The following is a 19,861-nucleotide window of genomic DNA, read 5'->3' as shown; positions in this document are numbered from 1 at the left end:
ATGTTTGTTATTTTTAAACAAAAAAAACCCCATTAGACTAATTTCCATGAATTTTCCAGGACAGAGTCTATATCAGTGATGGTGAACCTTGGCACCCCAGATGTTTTAACACTACATTTCCCAAAATGCTCAACTACACTACAGAATACATGATAATCATGGGAAATGTAGTTCCAAAACATCTGGGGTGCCAAGGTTTGCCATCACTGGTCTATATTCTATAACTGTCCTGGAAGGGGGGGGGGGGGAAACCCCTGTAAAGCCCCATACACACTATTTACCAAAACCATATAATATGAGGACAAACCTTAGGAGTTTCAATGTGTATGCAATCAGGTAGGCCCTTCTACTACATGGTTTTGGTAAATCTGAAGGAAAAACTCAGCAGATAATCTGATAGTGTGTATGGGGCTTTAGACTTATTGGTAACGGTATTTCCAAGAATTTTCCAGGACAGCTAGTTGAAAATAGATGCTGTCCTGGAAGATGAAGGGGGAAAAAAAAAACACTTTAGTAGCACTTTAAGAATGAAACAGCAAATTCTTAGGTACTGCTCAAAAAGATGGTTCAGAGACTACCCTGGTCCAATTTTTATTAAAGGCACAGCCATCCTTTTCCTTTTAGAAAACCTAAGTTACCTCTCGTGCTTTCTCCATCCCCTTCTCGCTCTCCCAGCCGTACGCATGGGTTCTTGAATGAGGGTTTCCATAGTAGTTCATCAAGTAAGGCAGCATACAGTCTAGTACCCTGGGATCCTAAAAAGAAGGATTGTACATAAAAAAAAAAAAAAAAAAAAAAAAATTGTAATCCAGATTTATCAAACTGTACCTAAAAATGTATCTATCTATATCAGGGGAGCCCAGTGAGGCTGGGGTAAGGGCAAAGAGCAGGGTGGGGGGAGGGAGTAGGGTGTAAGTGAGTGCTGGGTGGGGGGAGAAGGGGGTGAGGACAGAATGGGGGGGAAAAGGGGGTAAGCGAGGTCTAGGTGGGGGGGGGGGGAGGGAGAAGGGGGTGAGGACAGAATGGGGGGGGAATAGGGGGTAAGCGAGGTCTAGGTGGGGGGGGGGGGGGGGGGAGTAGGGGGATTGTAGATCTTCAGAGACTGTGGACATGGTGCATAGTAGGATGACATGATATTTACACAGGAAATAGTCAGAGCCCTTAATAATCAGTGAGGATCCCACAGCTATCAGAGGATTATCAGTATGTTGTACAGATTAATCTTAAATTCATATCCCGATTCAGGACCTTCACACAGATTGGATGATGATAGATAACCCTTCATTTGACTATCAATCATGTAGACATTAGGTGGAGGTGTGACAGCACACAGCACAGCCTTTAGGTTACCTGCAGACTTACCTTGGTAACCCAAACTTGTTCCCGTAACCTGCATTCCTACGACACAGACAGAATAGTAGAATCTTGTGTATTCTGGGCTGCGCTGAGGGATCACATCCCCGCTGTGCCTCCAGCTTGCAGTGCACATTGACAGATGTCAGCACGCACTGCAGTCCGAGCAACATACAAATCATTAGAAAGGAGCCGGCACCGCACAGCATTCCACACACGAGGACAGGGAGAACTGTTACGGTTGGGTGAAGCTGAGCAATTTAGAGGAAGCAGAGTTCACCCTGTCCATTCTTCATAGATGGGGGTGAGTGGAGTCCCCGGAAGATGGCTGAAGAGAGGGAGGGAGATCCGCTCTACAAGAACATGTCTTGGAGGCTCGATAGGCAGATGAACACTTAATTATCATCCATTCACCCTCTGCTGAGTCTGGCCCCCTCGCCCTCTTGAAGCATAAACTGGTCAGCATCACCCAACAAGGAAAATGCCTTGTATGCCTTTGTAGATATGGCCCTGTCTGTCTGTACACCCAGCACTGCAGAGGACACGTGGCCCCCGGCCAGTCTGGGCCTGGTGACAGCTGTCGGGAGGGGAGGAGGAGGTGGGGAGGGGAATCCCATAGACAGCTGACTTAGTTGTTAAGGACGCGGCGGCTCCCGCTGCTTAACAACCAATAATTACCGCCATTCATTTCTTTACATTTCAGCTGTTAGCAGGGAAATCCCGCCATCAGCTGGAAGAGAAAAAATAAAAAATAAAAACTAGAAGGTATCGGTTCATTTCCACGAGTACCGATATCCTTAAAAATGCTTAGTATCGGCACAACCCTAATTTTATCATATATACACATATACATATATATATATATATATATATATATATATATATATATATATATATATATATATATATATATATATATATATATATATATATATATATATATTATATATACACATACATATATATATCACAAGAATTGGAACCTACATTAAAAGTAGAACTCAAGTCAAAACTGGATAATGTAGGAAAAAGGTTAGAATTGCTGCCAAGTATTTGCTGTTGTCTGTGTCACCATTGGGGAGAACTACTCTTACTATTTGTTCTGGAAACCATTGTCACTGGAGAAGAAAGCGAGGGGGAATGCAAAATGTTACAGCGGTCACTGAAATAGCTGCTATTTGCAATTAAGACACTTTCTCTGGTGACAACAGTCAAAGGTATTTGCACTTCCTGTGCTGCCTCTGGTTACAGAAAGAGCTGGAATATCTCACCGATGGGGACAAAGACAGCAATAAAAACCTCTTCATCACTCCTAAACTAAACTAGATTTCTACTTTTATAAAAACACCGATATAAAACATTTCTAAATGACTATACAAGCCATTTTGCAATGTAACATTATCCAAAATGTAAATCATAACATTAAATGTTAACTTGCAATCATGGCAACACACGGGACATTCCATACTGTGCATGGTACAACTTCAGAAATATCATTCCCCATCTATGCGATTGGCTGATTACTGTATTTCAGCAATTAAATTGTCATTTTTAAAAGAGCAACTGTCATCTCTGTCCCGCAGCGGCTTCTCCCCTGACCCGCTGTTGACTCACCGACAGTCCCATTCACTTTAATGGGACGGCTGGTGATGTGGCAGTGACACAACAAGGTGAGGGATGTGGCGGCAGCAGATGAGTGGATGCCCGCTGACAGGCGCTGCCATGATGGACCTGAAATAACAGGTGCTCTTTAAATGTAAGGACTTATTCTTGCTGGTAGTTAGAATCTTTACTATTTGCAAACAAAATGAAGGCTTACTATTTAGAATAATAAGCTGTCAGTTTAGTAAAACAACGAGATCAGAACCGATTCAATCATACAGTTTGTAGTGTACATAGAACAAATGAGATAAAGGAATATTCCTGAAGTTTGTATTATCTGATGGTTACTGTGAAAGTGTGTCAATGCATCAATGCAGCGCATGTTATCTCAGCTTGCAGAGTTTGGATTCATTGAATGAGTTCACCAAAAATAATAAATATTGCAGAATATACAGCCTCATGCTAAATAAACTAAATTATTAATGTATCTTAAAGAGAAAACCATCTTTGATATATTTTTACTCCAAAAGCATATATATATATATATATATATATATTTTTTTTTTTTTTTTAATCAACAATTTTTATCCACCTGCTTTGAGGCTTATAATGCTGATCACATACATACCAGTGTGATCAATTACAACAACTACTTCCGTTTTTGAAAGATGTTATGCAAACATTGAAGTGTTAAAGGTGTCATTTTGCATGATTTCATAAGTTTGCATCATCACCCTGGTAGGAAAATATTGTGAATCTTTTCCATTAAATTAAACTTGAAATCTCACACCAGTCAACACCTGTCTTTTGTGGCAGCTGCGATGAAGGGGGAATGCTCTGATGCCAAGTATAACTGAGTCACAGGATGGGTTTTAAAGAGACCCTGTCATTTTGCCACTTGTAGGACAAATAACAGAACCTCTAACTCTGGACATCCACAATCTGGGGGTTATTATTATATGTAATGGATGTACTTAGCAGAACGAGGAAGAACACAACACACCATTGGAGTTGTTGCTTGAACATCCATGTAGAGTGGTCTGTGCTCCGACGTCTCCTCTTTAGACTTTCTATCACGCCAGTCTGCTGAAAAACAAAAATGCCTCAATTAATTATACTCAGCAAATTGCATCGAGTTGTGCAATGTTCATGGTGACGCCCAGTTCCGTGTGCTTTGGATTCATCAACTTGTTTACAACAATATTATAAAGGGAACGGAGTTCTCAGAGAAGTAAGAGACACACATAGGCGGCCATATACTGCCGACCTCCCTCAAAAAATGCAGATTGCCTGGCTGTCCTGCTGAGCTCCACTAAAAACGTAATGGATGTCACTGAAAGAAGAGTAAGGTCCCTTTCAAACAGATGCTCCATTCTTCTCTATGGAACAGCGGATGTCAGCAGACATGTGTGCGCTGATATCAGCCGGCATCTGACCGGTCTGCTAAAAACAGACGACAGGGATGTTCCCCATCCATCCGGCGGATGGGATGGGATGGGATGACATTTCTCTTTCCATCTGACTGCCCCATATAGAAAAGCGGGCCGTGTCTGAGCTGACACAGACCTGTCATCCGCCCACTCAGTGAGGAGATCCCCGTGTGAAAGGAGATTTCAGGGGGGATTCTCCAGAAGGGACAACTGTCAAAAAGATGAGTGTACTTTTAGTACAGTTATCCCTTCACTAAAGCCCCTCCCTTTCCCAACAGTTTTACCAAGTCTCATGCTTACTGTCCATTATGCCCTAGTAGGACAGCCCTTCTCCTGCAGACACCCCCAGTGGAAGGAGGGCCCTTCTACTGCAGACCCACCCCCCAGTGGAAGGAGGGCCCTTCTCCTGCAGACTCCTGGAGGAATTGGGGGGTACGACACACAGACACAGAGGAATTGGGGGGGGGACACACACACAGAGGAATTGGGGGGGGGGGCACACACAGAGGAATTGGGGGGGGGGAGACACACAGAGGAATTGGGGGGGGGGGGAGACACACAGAGGAATTGGGGGGGGGGGGGAGACACACAGAGGAATTGGGGGGGGGGGAGACACAGAGGAATTGGGGGGGGGGGGAGACACAGAGGAATTGGGGGGGGGGGAGACACAGAGGAATTGGGGGGGGGGGAGACACAGAGGAATTGGGGGGGGGGGGAGACACAGAGGAATTGGGGGGGGGGGGAGACACAGAGGAATTGGGGGGGGGGAGACACAGAGGAATTGGGGGGGGGGAGACACAGAGGAATTGGGGGGGGGGAGACACAGAGGAATGGGGGGGGGGGGGAGACACAGAGGAATTGGGGGGGGGGGGAGACACAGAGGAATTGGGGGGGGGGGAGACACAGAGGAATTGGGGGGGGGGGGAGACACAGAGGAATGGGGGGGGGGAGACACAGAGGAATGGGGGGGGGGAGACACAGAGGAATGGGGGGGGGGGGAGACACAGAGGAATGGGGGGGGGAGACACAGAGGAATGGGGGGGGGGGAGACACAGAGGAATGGGGGGGGGGGAGACACAGAGGAATGGGGGGGGGAGACACAGAGGAATGGGGGGGGGGGAGACACAGAGGAATGGGGGGGGGAGACACAGAGGAATGGGGGGGGGGAGACACAGAGGAATGGGGGGGGGGAGACACAGAGGAATGGGGGGGGGAGACACAGAGGAATGGGGGGGGGGAGACACAGAGGAATGGGGGGGAGACACAGAGGAATGGGGGGGAGACACAGAGGAATGGGGGGGAGACACAGAGGAATGGGGGGAGACACAGAGGAATGGGGGGGAGACACAGAGGAATGGGGGGGAGACACAGAGGAATGGGGGGGAGACACAGAGGAATGGGGGGGAGACACAGAGGAATGGGGGGGAGACACAGAGGAATGGGGGGGAGACACAGAGGAATGGGGGGGGAGACACAGAGGAATGGGGGGGGGAGACACAGAGGAATGGGGGGGGAGACACAGAGGAATGGGGGGGGAGACACAGAGGAATGGGGGGGGAGACACAGAGGAATGGGGGGGGAGACACAGAGGAATGGGGGGGGAGACACAGAGGAATGGGGGGGGAGACACAGAGGAATGGGGGGGGAGACACAGAGGAATGGGGGGGAGACACAGAGGAATGGGGGGGGGAGACACAGAGGAATGGGGGGACAGACGAGACTACATAGCGCCCCTGTCAGCTGTCAATGTCTTGTCTCCCCTCCCTCCGCACTATACACATCATTGGACCCTCCAAGCTGAGGCCTGGTCTGCTCTGAGTACCTGTCCTCTCTGACCGGCTGGCCCTGGCGGCCGGGACTCTCCCGCACCCCCCAGCCGCCAGCAAACTCCGGATCGCCGCTCTGCACAACATCTCGTCCACGGGTTGCCTGGCTCGTTGTGTAACGGGTGGGCGGAGACTCTGAGGAGACTTCCGGGGTGGGCGGGACGTCCCTACGTCATCAGTGTGCTGCGGCCCAAATCAGAGAGGTGATCGGAGAGAGCGGAGCGGGCATACACGGGGCTGCAAAGGTGAGGATCTGGATAGGGAAGATACAGACCACCAGCCGGGGCTCGGGCTGGCCATTATTCGCACAATGTGAATGTACAATCTACTTTAACGAAAGTACAATATGAGGACGAATCGATCAGTAACAGATCGAAGGGAGATTGTTCAGTCTGTGGTCAGCCTTGGGCTGCGAATTCGCTGCCTAATACTTCCCCCTCGGAGGAGCTCTGTACTATGAAGCTGCCTCTGGAAATGCTCACCTTCTGGCTGCTTCCGGTTTCATTGGGAACCAGCATGCAGCAAGTGAAGTCAGAGCACCACCTGTAAAACCATTCCTGTTTTGGAGGTCATCTCATTGTTGCCCATCTAGTGCACTTGTTACTTTCATTAACGCCAAAGCAGTTGAAACTGATTGACAACCCCCCTCTTCTACTTAACTGACCAAATCAATATCACAGGAGTTTAATTGACTTGATGCTATACTCTGATTAATAAATGTTCCTTTAACCGCATGCCGACCAGCTGCCTCAGTTATACTGCAGTAACATGGCTCGGCTGCACAAATCGCCGTTGTGGTACGTCAGTACCATAGACGGCCACTAGGAGGCGTGTGTGCGCCCACAGAGCCGATGCGAGTGCCCGGCGGTCACCGCCGGGCTTGCGTGATCAAGCTGTATGTGTAAACCGTTTCCGGTTCTCTGAGGGGAGAACAGACAGATCGTCTGTTCATTCAGAGTATGAACAGCAATCTGTCATCTCCCCTGAACAGTCCCCTCCCCCTTCAGTTAGAACACACAATAGGACACGCTTAACCTCTTCACTGGCCCCTAGTGGTTAACCCCTTCACTGCCAGTGACATTTTTACAGTAATTAATGCAATTTTATAGCACTGATCGCTGTAAAAATGACAATGGTCACTAAGATGTGTCAAAATTGTCCAATGTGTCCGCTATAATGTCACAGTCCCAATTAAAATCGCAGTAAAAAGTAAAAGAAAATAATAATAAAAAAAGCCATAAAAATATCCCCTATTTTATAGATGCTATAGCTTTTGCACTAACCAATCAATATTCGCTTATTGGGATTTTTTTATTTTTTTCCCTAAAAATGATGTAGAAGAATATATATTGGCCTAAACTGAGGAAAAAATTGTTTTTGTTTTTTTATATATATTTTTTTTTGGGGGGGGGATATTTATTATAGCAAAAAATATTGTTTTTTATTTTCAAAATTGTCACGCCTTTTTTTTTTTTTTTTTTATCGCAAAAAATAAAAAACCGCAGAGGTGATCAAGTGCCACCAAAAGAAAGCTCTATTTGTGGGAAAAAAAAGACATCAATTTTGTTTGGGAGCCACGTCACATGACCTCGCAATTGACAGTTAAAGCGACGTAGTGCCGAATCGCAAAAAGTGCTCTGGTCTTTGGGCAGCCAAATGGCCCGGGGCTCAAGTGGTTAATTTGTATGTGTGTGTATATTAGAGCTGCACGATCGTTAAAGAATCGAGATTGCGATTCTACCCCCTGGTGATCTTAATAAAGCATTTCCTTGATTTCAGTGCAGAGAGTTCTCTGCTCAAGCCTACAGCTGTCCAAAAAAAAAAAAAAAAAACAGGCAGCCTGCCAAGTTTATTACAACATAGCTCAAAGTGGTTGTAAACCCTTACAGACAACTTTTACCTACAGGTAAGCCTAGATTAAGGGTTACCTGTAGGTGCAAGAAATGTCTCCTAAACCTGCACGGTTTAAGATATACTACGGCGCATGCGCACTGAGCGTGCCGTTGCTAACGCCGATCATGCAGTGAGTGGCGTCTCCCGTGTGCATGCGCAGGAGTGATGTCATCGCGGCTCTGGCCAATCACAGCGCTGGAGCCTCTACCCAGAAAGAAGATGGAAGCTTTGTGGAAGAGGGGACAGCTGTGACATCACTGGCTCCTGTGTCAGGTAAGTGACACATTATAGGCTACTATGTGATGCATAGTAGCCCATTATGCTTTACTTTTGCAGGGAAACAAAGAGGAAGTAAAACCCTTCAGGGTTTTCTTCCTCTTTAAACAGAGATAAAGAGAACCATTGCAATGTTTCTTTTTTTCAGATCAAAGGAATGAACTTCTGTCTGTATCTGATGGCAGTTTAACCACTTACAGAGGAACTGCAGTCTGCTCGCATAATTTGTAATAAAACATCTTTTCCATTCTGAAGCTTCCCCCCAACCACTTTGCATATTATTATTCTATATATAATGTGATTCTGTACTTGCCAAATATGCTGCAGGAATCTCCCTCCACCAAGTCTGTCTGCAGCCATTTTAACTGTGGGCAGCTGAAGCTGCTGTCTGTTCACTTCCTGGAGACACGGGATTTAGAGCTTTTGAGAGAGATAAGTAAACACTACAGAGGTGCCCAGGTCAGATTTCATGAATGGGGTTTACAACCACTTTAAAGCTGATTTACTAAAGAAGTTGGCAATCTTCTCTCAAAAATGTGTGTAGAAGTTCACTTTCATTATTAAATTAGTGAAGATTCTCAGCTCCTTCAGTAAATCCGTGTCGTGGTTTCAGGCAATGCTGATCTGTCATACTTTGCACATGTTGATAAATATTAATAGGCTCGCTCTCTCTTGCAGATGCCGGTTTCTGTAGGTGGACCTTATGGGCAGTCACAGCCCACATGCTTTGACAAAATAAAGATGGGCTTCATGATGGGGTGCACTGTGGGCATGGCAGCCGGCGCCCTCTTTGGCACTTTCTCCTGTTTAAGGTGAGCAAACAAAAATGAATTCAACTGTTTTCTTTCTAAGATGAGAGTCCACAAAAAGCAAATATTACCTTCGGTGACTCTGGATTGCACAGCGGCTTTATTTAGAATTTGGTGTCCAGTTCTGCGGACCTCTCAAATAGAAACAGTATTGCTAGGTAGAGCTTATTGGGGCTGCAACTAATGATTATTTTTATTTTCAACCATTATGGTTCGATTAATCAGTTAATAACCTTAAAAGCGTGGTGTATAATTTTAGTTAAAATGTAAAAAATGTATTCTTAAATATTTATTTGCAGACTTTCAAACAAAAACGGTAATATATTATATGCTGGCCATACAAAAACAATGTCTTTCTTCCAAAAAAAGAAAGTTTGTTCGACATTTGTTTTCAACCACATGACAAGAAAATTTAGCAATAATAGAAAATTTCTTGGTCAAAGGAATATGTGGTTTTTGTTCAGAAATTACATTAGTTTTAAAACAGAATGTTAAAGAGGAAGTAAACACTGATGAGTTTACTTCCTCTTTCGTTCCCTGCAAAGGTAAAGCATAATGGACTACTATGCATCGCATACATGTCACTTACCTGACACAGGAGCCAGCGAAGTCACCGCTGTCCCCAGTAGTGCGGCGCATCCATCTTCTCGGTGGGTCTCGCTGCTCTGCCGCTGTCATTCGGCGAAGCTGCAATGACGTCACTCCCGCGCATGCGCACGGGAGCCAACACTCGCGGCATATCGCCGTTGACCGCGACGCGCTCAGTGCGCCTGCGCTCCGCTGTCTACAGCATATGCGCCGTAGACAGCGGTGCCTGTCTTTCGGCAAATATCTCCTAGACCGTGTAGGTTTAGGAGATATTTCTTTGACCTACAGGTAAGCCTAGATTAAGGGTTACCTGTAGGTCCAAGTGTGTTGTAAGGGTTTACAACCACTTTAAAAGCAAGTGAAAATTTCAAACATTCTTTCATTCAGCAAATGTACAAAGATTTTTCATATGAATATTCTCATCTGAAAATTGATCGGTGTGGCCAGCATAAGGCTTGGTACACACCTATGCAGTTTGCTTTTAATCTGTTTCTGCAGTGCTTTTTGCTGTGTGTTAAAGGGGTTGTAAAGGTAAACATTTTTTCACCTTAATGCATTCTATGCATTAAGGTGAAAAAAACATCTGACAGTGCCAGCCCCCGTTTTACTTACCTCGCCCCTCGAAAGTCCCGCGCTCGCCTCCGACATCCTCTTCACCGCTCAGCCTGGCCATTGATTGGCTAGAGTGGATGGATTGAAAGCAGCGCAGCCATTGGCTTGTGCTGCTGTCAATCGCATCCAATGACACGGTGTGCCGGGGGACGCGGCCGAGTGATACAGTGAGCAGCTATAGCCGCCTTCTGTATTACGGGAGCGTGCCCGCAAGTACTTATCACCATACGAGGGAGCTCGCATTAACGTGAGACGTACTTGCGGGGGGGAGCCGAGACAGCCGCCAAGGGACCCCAGAAGAGCAGGTTCTGGGCCACTCTGTGCAAAACGAGCTGCACAGTGGAGGTAATTATAACATGTTTGTTATTTAAAGCGGAGGTCCACCCTAAAATGGACCTTCCGCTCATCCGATTCCTCCCCCCCTCCGGCGCCACAATTGGCACCTTTCAGGGGGGAGGGGGTGCAGTTACCTGGATAATCCAGGTAACTGCACCCACTTCCGGGCTAGCTCTCTGCGGAAAGGGGCGTACATTACGCCCCTTTCCGCAAGTGCCCGCCCCCTTCCGCAAGTGCCCCACTGCCTGCTGGGAAACACAGATCCCAGAGGCAGCGGGGACCGTACTCATTGCGCAGCGCGGCTCGCGCATGCGCAGTAGGGAACCGGGAAATTAAGCCGAAAGGCTCCATTTCCTGATTCCCATACCCAAGATGGCGGCGGCAGCACTCGAGTGTCGATCTAGAGATCGGCTTCGGGTGCCGACATCGCGGGCGCGCTGGACAGGTAAGTGTCACTATTTTAAAAGTCAGCAGCTGCAGTATTTGTAGCTGCTGACTTTAAAAAAAAAAAAAAAAACGCGGAGTCCCGGCGGACTCCCGCTTTAAAAAAAAAAAAAAATTTTTTAAAGAGGGTCGGGTGTCAGCTGCTGCTGCCGCCATTCTCTGTGAGGGAATCAGGAAGTGAAGCTTTGCGGCTTCACTTTCCGGTTCCCTACTGCGCATGCGCGAGTCGCGCAGCGCATTAGGAATGGTCCGCGCTGTCTCTGGGACCCGTGTGTGTCCCCGCTGACAGCGCAGCGGGACAGGAAACGGCATAGACTCCCGTGGGAATCTATGCCCGGAAGTAGGTGCAAATACCTGTTTTAGACAGGTATCTGCACCCCCCTCCCCCCTGAAAGGTGCCAGCTGTGACACCAGAGGGGGGGAGGGTTCCGATAAACGGAAGTTCCACTTTAGGGTGGAACCCAGCTTTAAGTACAGTATAGAGCACCCCAATGGCAAGGTAAAGAAAACTTCTGCCTTTAGAACCACTTGCTTCCTGCCCAGGACTACATGTCCCATGAGGTATTGCTCCTCACACATTCACTAATTCTCAGGCACTTACTGACATGTATGGATGATGTACTGAGCTGTATGGGTGCTGCACTGTATTTCCTGATAAACAAATAATGCATTCTGTATGCAGGCTAACTAATCGGCTGGCCGATTTAATCGATTATGAAAATAGTAATCGATTAATTTCATAATCGATTAGTTGTTTCAGCCTTAGAGCTTATCCAGAGACGAGCAACAAAAAGGTCTGAGAAATGAGCCAACAGAGGAGGATGGAAGGACGCAATGTAATGACCTTGAGGAAAAAGGGGGCATGATCGGAACCATTGAAAAAAATGAAAGTTGTATTAAAACCAAAAAGATAATATACTGCAGCTTGCATGTAATGGCTACATTTCTGTTATTTTAAATTTTATAAAAAAATATAAAAAAAATAAAAAATAAAGTTAGCCCAATTTTTTTTTGTATAATGTGAAAGATGTTACGCTGAGTAAATAGATGCCTAACATGTCATGCTTTAATATTGCACACTCATGGAATGGCGCCAAGCTTTGGTACTTAATAATAATAATAATATTATTCACGATTCTCCATAGGTGACGGTTTACATTTTTTTTTTTTTAATACAGGTTGCCAGTTTAGAGTTAGAGGAGGTCTTGAGTTAGAATTGTTGCTCTTGCACTAACACACGTTTACGTATGTGGGCACAACTTGCGTGGGGGGGTGTTGCCTATAGTTCTACTTATAAAGGAAAAGTTCACCTTTCAGAGCATGTTGCACCCATATTTTGGATGTGACATGCTCTAGACCTGCCCCCCACACCCTGGAATTCCATTGCGGCAGACAGCTTGTCATTCTGAATAGAGAAAAAAGAGGAAGAGAACTGCGCAATCCCTAATATTTCTATTAGGATATGAGCCACCCTAAAAAGGATGTGCTTCTTATAACTGTAAAAAGTTCAAAAACAAGTCTGATAACTCAATGTGACATGAATATTGCCTACAGCTTGTGTATTAAACATATCTATTAACCCTTGTTAACCACAAATCCTGAAACAATTAAATGATACTGGGTCTGTGGTACCAGGAGTTCAAAAAGAAAACATATATAATTAAGTCCAAAAAGACTACAAAAGTGAAACAACATAAATGTGAAAAATATTATAAAGTCTTTTTATGAGTCCATATAAAAAAAAACACCACGTGTGAGACGGAAATGGTCCAATCCAAAACCTTTAGGGGATGACATAAAACGAGACCAGGTGTACCTCCACCAAACAGATAACCCTAGCCCCTTACCAGATGCCCCAGTAAGGAGCGCTTTATAACATATCAGGTCAGAAGATAGGTAAATCTTGAACCATCCTAATGGAACATTCTATCGTGAACCAGGTTTGAGGGATACGCCAGCCTTGAATCATCCAAACCAGGGGAAAACACTTGATGGAGCAGAACTCATATGTATTTCATTGGAGAATCAATAAGAGGTCCACCATGGAAAGGAAAAGATACTCCAAATAGTGTAAAAACGTTTAATAAAACCATAAAAGTAATAGAAAAACACTTACAAACGTAAGAGAACACAGGGCATATCGTCAAAATGGGTAAGCGTCGGCCGATCACGAACTCCACATGATATCCCTTCCGGTACCTTCAATTGGGGCAAGAAAGCGTGTCACACCACCCAACGCGTTTCGTGAAAGAGTCACGTCGTCTGGGGTATGGGTGACACGCCATGTTGCCTCCATTAAATAATGAGTGACTAGCACAAGCCACCTCCTCCGTTACAGGAGCCTAAATCACTTCCGGGATCAACCCGGAAGTGAGGCATACACGTAGTGGGTCTATAGATCAAATTCGTACAATAATTTGAGTGGATACAATAGACTTTAAACAAGGGATGGCACTAATCGGTATAAATCCTAAAAGGAAAGCTGAATTAAAACACAAATGGGGCAGTGTTACTATCGGCCGGCGGGCCGCCTCCCTCCGTATCCACGGAGAGGAACCAAGCCTCACTTCCACGTCCAATGGCGTGCGGGGGACCAAGCCTCACTACCGCTTCCAATGGCGTGCGGGGTCAAACAACCAGGGCGGGCGGACGTGACGCGCACCATGCCGTCGCTCACCCCTCTCTGGTTTACAGCCAAAACACCGCCTCCTGTATCGGCGTGACGACACGCCGTACGCAGTAGGTAGATGGACAGCGCGCGCTACCCCCAACCCGGAAGTGCGCGCGCACCATCTAATGCCAGGCCTCGCTTTTATTACAAAAATAGAGCGGAATTGAGTTAATGTCACAGAAGTGATAGCGCTCCATCTGATGCTACGCCTCACTTACATTACAAGGATAGGTTAGCAAAGGGCAGCTATGCCAGATATATCGCATAGAGCAAAAATAAAATTAAAAATAAAAATAAAAACAAAATCAGCACAAAACGAATTGAGTAAAAAGCTAAAAGACAACAGAAGGAGGAGGGGACTTGTCCACACAGTCACAATATACAAAGATAACAATAACAAATGACAATTTGGAAAGTACATAACAAAACTTAATTGGGCTCACAATATAGTAGAGCCCCTCAAGTTTATATGACAGTGTTTTAATAACAGTAAAAAAACACCAAGATAAAAAATAAAAAATATAGAATATAAAAACACCCATAACTATGGGATAGGAGGGGGCATCAACTGCTATGATACAGTAACCCCGATCACCATTACACTACCTAAATCCACAGAGTATGTTTGGAAGCTGACTCTATAACAAAAAAACTCCAAAGTCCATCACCTTACCTAAATCCCCAGAACCCAAAGTTACATTGGGAGCTGATACTATCTATTTGTAAACAACTCTCCAAATGTTTATAAAAAGACAGGTTTTTAATACAAAAACAAGTGTAACAGATGGGGAATGTGTCAGAGACCACACAGAGAGGATAGGGGCCAAGGAGTGCCAGTCACTATAGTGCCTGATTAGAAGATAGTGAATACTTTCACGTATATGTCGTCAAATAGGCAGGAGCATCCCATTAGGCATTATTAATAAATGCATTAACATCGATACAGATGTTAATGCATTAATAATGCCTAATGGGATGCTCCTGCCTATTTGACGACATATACGTGAAAGTATTCACTATCTTCTAATCAGGCACTATAGTGACTGGCACTCCTTGGCCCCTATCCTCTCTGTGTGGTCTCTGACACATTCCCCATCTGTTACACTTGTTTTTGTATTAAAAACCTGTCTTTTTATAAACATTTGGAGAGTTGTTTACAAATAGATAGTGTCAGCTCCCAATGTAACTTTGGGTTCTGGGGATTTAGGTAAGGTGATGGACTTTGGAGTTTTTTTTGTTATAGAGTCAGCTTCCAAACATACTCTGTGGATTTAGGTAGTGTAATGGTGATCGGGGTTACTGTATCATAGCAGTTGATGCCCCCTCCTATCCCATAGTTATGGGTGTTTTTATATTCTATATTTTTTATCTTGGTGTTTTTTTACTGTTATTAAAACACTGTCATATAAACTTGAGGGGCTCTACTATATAGTGAGCCCAATTAAGTTTTGTTATGTACTTTCCAAATTGTCATTTGTTATTGTTATCTTTGTATATTGTGACTGTGTGGACAAGTCCCCTCCTCCTTCTGTTGTCTTTTAGCTTTTTACTCAATTCGTTTTGTGCTGATTTTGTTTTTATTTTTAATTTTATTTTTGCTCTATGCGATATATCTGCCATAGCTGCCCTTTGCTAACCTATCCTTGTAATGTAAGTGAGGCGTAGCATCAGATGGAGCGCTATCACTTCTGTGACATTAACTCAATTCCGCTCTATTTTTGTAATAAAAGCGAGGCCTGGCATTAGATGGTGCGCGCGCACTTCCGGGTTGGGCGTAGCGCGCGCTGTCCATCTACCTACTGCGTACGGCGTGTCGTCACGCCGATACAGGAGGCGGTGTTTTGGCTGTAAACCAGAGAGGGGTGAGCGACGGCATGGTGCGCGTCACGTCCGCCCGCCCTGGTTGTTTGACCCCGCACGCCATTGGAAGCGGTAGTGAGGCTTGGTCCCCCGCACGCCATTGGACGTTGAAGTGAGGCTTGGTTCCTCTCCGTGGATACGGAGGGAGGCGGCCCGCCGGCCGATAGTAACACTGCCCCATTTGTGTTTTAATTCAGATTTCCTTTTAGGATTTATACCGATTAGTGCCATCCCTTGTTTAAAGTCTATTGTATCCACTCGAATTATTGTACGAATTTGATCTATAGACCCACTACGTGTATGCCTCACTTCCGGGTTGATCCCGGAAGTGATTTAGGCTCCTGTAACGGAGGAGGTGGCTTGTGCTAGTCACTCATTATTTAATGGAGGCAACATGGCGTGTCACCCATACCCCAGACGACGTGACTCTTTCACGAAACGCGTTGGGTGGTGTGACACGCTTTCTTGCCCCAATTGAAGGTACCGGAAGGGATATCATGTGGAGTTCGTGATCGGCCGACGCTTACCCATTTTGACGATATGCCCTGTGTTCTCTTACGTTTGTAAGTGTTTTTCTATTACTTTTATGGTTTTATTAAACGTTTTTACACTATTTGGAGTATCTTTTCCTTTCCATGGTGGACCTCTTATTGATTCTCCAATGAAATACATATGAGTTCTGCTCCATCAAGTGTTTTCCCCTGGTTTGGATGATTCAAGGCTGGCGTATCCCTCAAACCTGGTTCACGATAGAATGTTCCATTAGGATGGTTCAAGATTTACCTATCTTCTGACCTGATATGTTATAAAGCGCTCCTTACTGGGGCATCTGGTAAGGGGCTAGGGTTATCTGTTTGGTGGAGGTACACCTGGTCTCGTTTTATGTCATCCCCTAAAGGTTTTGGATTGGACCATTTCCGTCTCACACGTGGTGTTTTTTTTTATATGGACTCATAAAAAGACTTTATAATATTTTTCACATTTATGTTGTTTCACTTTTGTAGTCTTTTTGGACTTAATTATATATGTTTTCTTTTTGAACTCTTGGTACCACAGACCCAGTATCATTTAATTGTTTCAGGATTTGTGGTTAACAAGGGTTAATAGATATGTTTAATACACAAGCTGTAGGCAATATTCATGTCACATTGAGTTATCAGACTTGTTTTTGAACTTTTTACAGTTATAAGAAGCACATCCTTTTTAGGGTGGCTCATATCCTAATAGAAATATTAGGGATTGCGCAGTTCTCTTCCTCTTTTTTCTCTGTTTACACGTATATCACTTTTGGTATATACTAGAATTGCTGCATCAACATTATTCTTTTTGTTTTTGTTTTACACTGTAGCGCAGATTTCCCCCTTTTTCCTTTTGTCATTCTGAATAGACTGCGAGGGTGCTGATGAGCACTCTTGTAGATTATTCACAAGCCTCTGCAGGATCCTGATATTGCACCCCTGATCCACTGATCAGTTGCAATGCTTTGAAGGCTCATAAGGGGAAAAAATAATGCACATTATTTTATCTTATTTATTTTTTGCTGCAAAAATTTGTTTTTTGTTTTTTTGTTTTTTCCCCCAAAAGGTGAACTTAGCCTTTAAAGTGAAACTAAACTCAAAAAAGGAAAATTGTGAGCAGGCAGGCTTTTAGAATATGGTGTTCAGTTCTGCAGGCCTCTCAAACAGAAAGGGTATTGATAGGTAGAGCTCTGTACGTTCTGTATTGCAGAAGATGCATGCTTTGTCTCTATGCAATAACACAAACTTGAGGGTGATTATATGGCGCTAGGTTGGCTTCTGGAATATGGTGAATGGCTATGGGAGGTAATAAAGAGTCCCGTAGGAAAGTCACAAGAACTAAAGGTCTACAAAAAGTCACAAAGGTTGTAATCAATGGAAGTTGGTAGACAGACTGTATAAAATCCCAAATAATGATTGCAACTGCCATGTAAAGTGATGGTTTAATTTAATATCTGTAAAAAGAGCAAAAGCGCATGGAGCGCCATCAAAAAGTGTAGATATATCTGTAAGAAGGCATAAAATGGAAAAAGTGCATTTACATTTTATTTAAGGGTTACTGTGAGGGACTGCAGAGCTAGGCAAGCAGTGCCCTCAGCTTGTGCTTTTGTGCCCTGCCAGTCTAATCCAGGATCGAATTGGAGATGCAATGATCATCTGTGGAAGGCATGGGGGTATGGTTGCGTGTTTTGGGGCAACCAGAACTGTGCCTTTGCCAAACCATGAGTGCTTCCACGCCTTCCCACGGATGGTCTTGGCATCTCCACCTTGGTCCTGGATTAGACGGGCAGTGTGCCAAAGCACAAGCCCAGGACAACACTTCATGTTCCCGCTCACTCATCACTCTTCACACCGCTTCTGGCTCCAGCCCTGCTTGTGGGGATGCTTTTCTTCAGCAGGGACAGAGAAGCTGGTCAGAGTTGGTTGGAAAATGGATGGAGCCAAATACAGGGCAATCATAGAAGAAAACCTTGAGGAGTCTGCAAAAGACATTTAAAATGGGGTGGAGGTTCACCTTCCATCAGTCAACGACTCTAAACATACAGCCAGAGCTACAATGGAATGGATTAGAATAGATGAAAGCATATTCATGTGTTAGAATGTCCCAGTCAAAGTCCAGACCTAAATCCAATTGAGAATCTGTGACAAGACTTGAAAATTGCTGACCAGACACTCTCCATGCAATCTGACAGAGCTTGAGCTATTTTGCAAAGAAGAATTGGTAAAAATGTCACTCTAGATGTGCAAAGTTGGTAGAGACATCCCCAAAAAGACTTGCAGCTGTAATTGCAGTGACAGGGGGTTCTACAAAGTATTGACTCTGGGGGACTGAATACAAATACATTCCACGCTTTTCACAAATTTATTTGTAAAAATAAAAATGTGAAAAAACATTAAAGTGGAAGTTTCCTTCCACTTTACAATTATGTGCCACTTTGTGTTGGTCTATCCAACGCTGTATCCTCGCCTAGGCCGACAAGGCCCAGGCCTAGGGCAGCACGGAAAGAGTCCCCACTGGCTTGCACTGTTAGTGTAGCACCAGTCTTTTGGGGGGCAAACTGGGCTGAGAGACAAATTAGGCACTGCTTCCGGTATGCGGGCAGCCGGCTATGGGCAACACTTTCTCAATTTTGGAAGTAAGGGAGGGTTATATAGCCCCTGCCATTTTATTTTTTGCCATCCCTGTCCCATTGCAGAGATATCCTCTCACTTCTTGCCCCATAGCCAAACAGGAATTGAGAGGAAATCTATGCAAATTAAGGGAATCCATTGCGCCCCCCCCCCAGGCCCTCAGAACTAGTGTCATCATTTGAAAATTTCAGGGCGGGTCTTAAACAGCAAGGGGTGTGGCCTTGACAGGATGGGGTGGGCCATATTTAAATTGGGGGTGCACAAATTTAGTCAGGTCTAGGGCAGCACAAAACGTAAATGCACTACCGGATCTATCACATAAAATCCAGCTACGTTTTTGGTTGTAACATGAAAAAATGTGGAACATTTTCATGGGGTATGAATACTCTTTTAAGGCACTGTATCAGTAAGAGTAGCAAAGTTGTGTGTATCAGGCACATTGCATTAATAGATGTCAACTTTTTTTTCTTTTTCAGATATGGAATGAGAGGGCGAGAACTTATTGGCGGCATTGGAAAGACCATGATGCAAAGCGGTGGCACCTTTGGGACATTTATGGCTATTGGAATGGGAATTCGGTGTTAAATTTGTGTTAATGGCTGCATTATTGACCTATAAAAGATTTCACAGAGCTCGTCTGGTGTCTTCATCAATGTTTAGGTAGATGTCATTCTGTAAAGCTGTCCCTGGAAATGGCTGGCTTGTACAGTGAGAATGGAGGGACGCAGTCTAGCCCTTTTATTGCAATTAGATTTAATTACATTATGAATTCCCAGTATAAAATTATGCTGGGTATGTGTCCGTTTGGTGTAAGCTCTCATTTTGAGAGCTTTCCTTTCAAATGTACACTACTATGACTTGTTATATATTGACTTCTATAATTTTAGCAAAGAACAATAAAACAATTTTTTTCCAGTTAGATGTTGCTAGCTTGTTTTATTTGTTTTATATTGAGTTTCTGCCCAATGATAAAGTCCCCTATTTCATGTGACTGTGGTTTGCCCGCAATCTA

General features: G+C 44.7%; 2 protein-coding genes across 4 annotated transcripts in view; one reads left to right on the top strand and one right to left on the bottom strand.

Annotated features, from left to right (window-relative positions):
* The window catches only part of NFS1 (NFS1 cysteine desulfurase), a 73,109-nt gene extending 66,761 nt beyond the window's left edge, over window positions 1–6,348 (bottom strand). For 2 of the 3 annotated variants that reach the window (XR_013263484.1, XM_077459012.1), the window contains exons 1-3: window positions 6,208–6,348; window positions 3,959–4,041; window positions 639–755 (exon numbers count right to left, since the gene is read on the bottom strand). Coding sequence is in view for 2 of the 3 variants with exons in the window: in XM_077459012.1 (XP_077315138.1) it covers window positions 639–755; window positions 3,959–4,041; window positions 6,208–6,298 (291 nt within the window). In the remaining variant the exon portion in view is untranslated. The remainder of the gene's footprint in view (window positions 1–638; window positions 756–3,958; window positions 4,042–6,207) is intronic. The other variant, XM_077459013.1, reaches the window with a different exon arrangement.
* ROMO1 (reactive oxygen species modulator 1) lies at window positions 6,318–19,768 on the top strand. Its single transcript, XM_077459014.1, has 3 exons — window positions 6,318–6,456; window positions 9,059–9,192; window positions 19,326–19,768. The coding sequence occupies exons 2-3, from the start codon at window positions 9,059–9,061 to the stop codon at window positions 19,432–19,434; spliced, it is 243 nt and encodes an 80-aa protein (XP_077315140.1). The 5' UTR covers window positions 6,318–6,456; the 3' UTR covers window positions 19,435–19,768.
* Window positions 19,769–19,861: the final 93 nt, after the last annotated feature.

Source organism: Lithobates pipiens, unplaced genomic scaffold (assembly GCF_037356315.1).
Source record: "Lithobates pipiens isolate NorthernLeopardFrog02 unplaced genomic scaffold, aLitPip1_a1.2 Scaffold_28, whole genome shotgun sequence".
NCBI lineage: Eukaryota > Metazoa > Chordata > Amphibia > Anura > Ranidae > Lithobates > Lithobates pipiens.
This window is presented reverse-complemented; position numbering and strand designations above follow the sequence as displayed.

Coding starts and splice junctions, on each gene's coding strand:
- ROMO1 (XM_077459014.1), top strand. CDS start 9,059: ATGCCGGTTTCTGTAGGTGGACCTTATGGGCAGTCACAGCCCACATGC. Junction 9,193..19,325: donor GGCACTTTCTCCTGTTTAAG/GTGAGCAAACAA, acceptor TTTCTTTTTCAG/ATATGGAATGAGAGGGCGAG.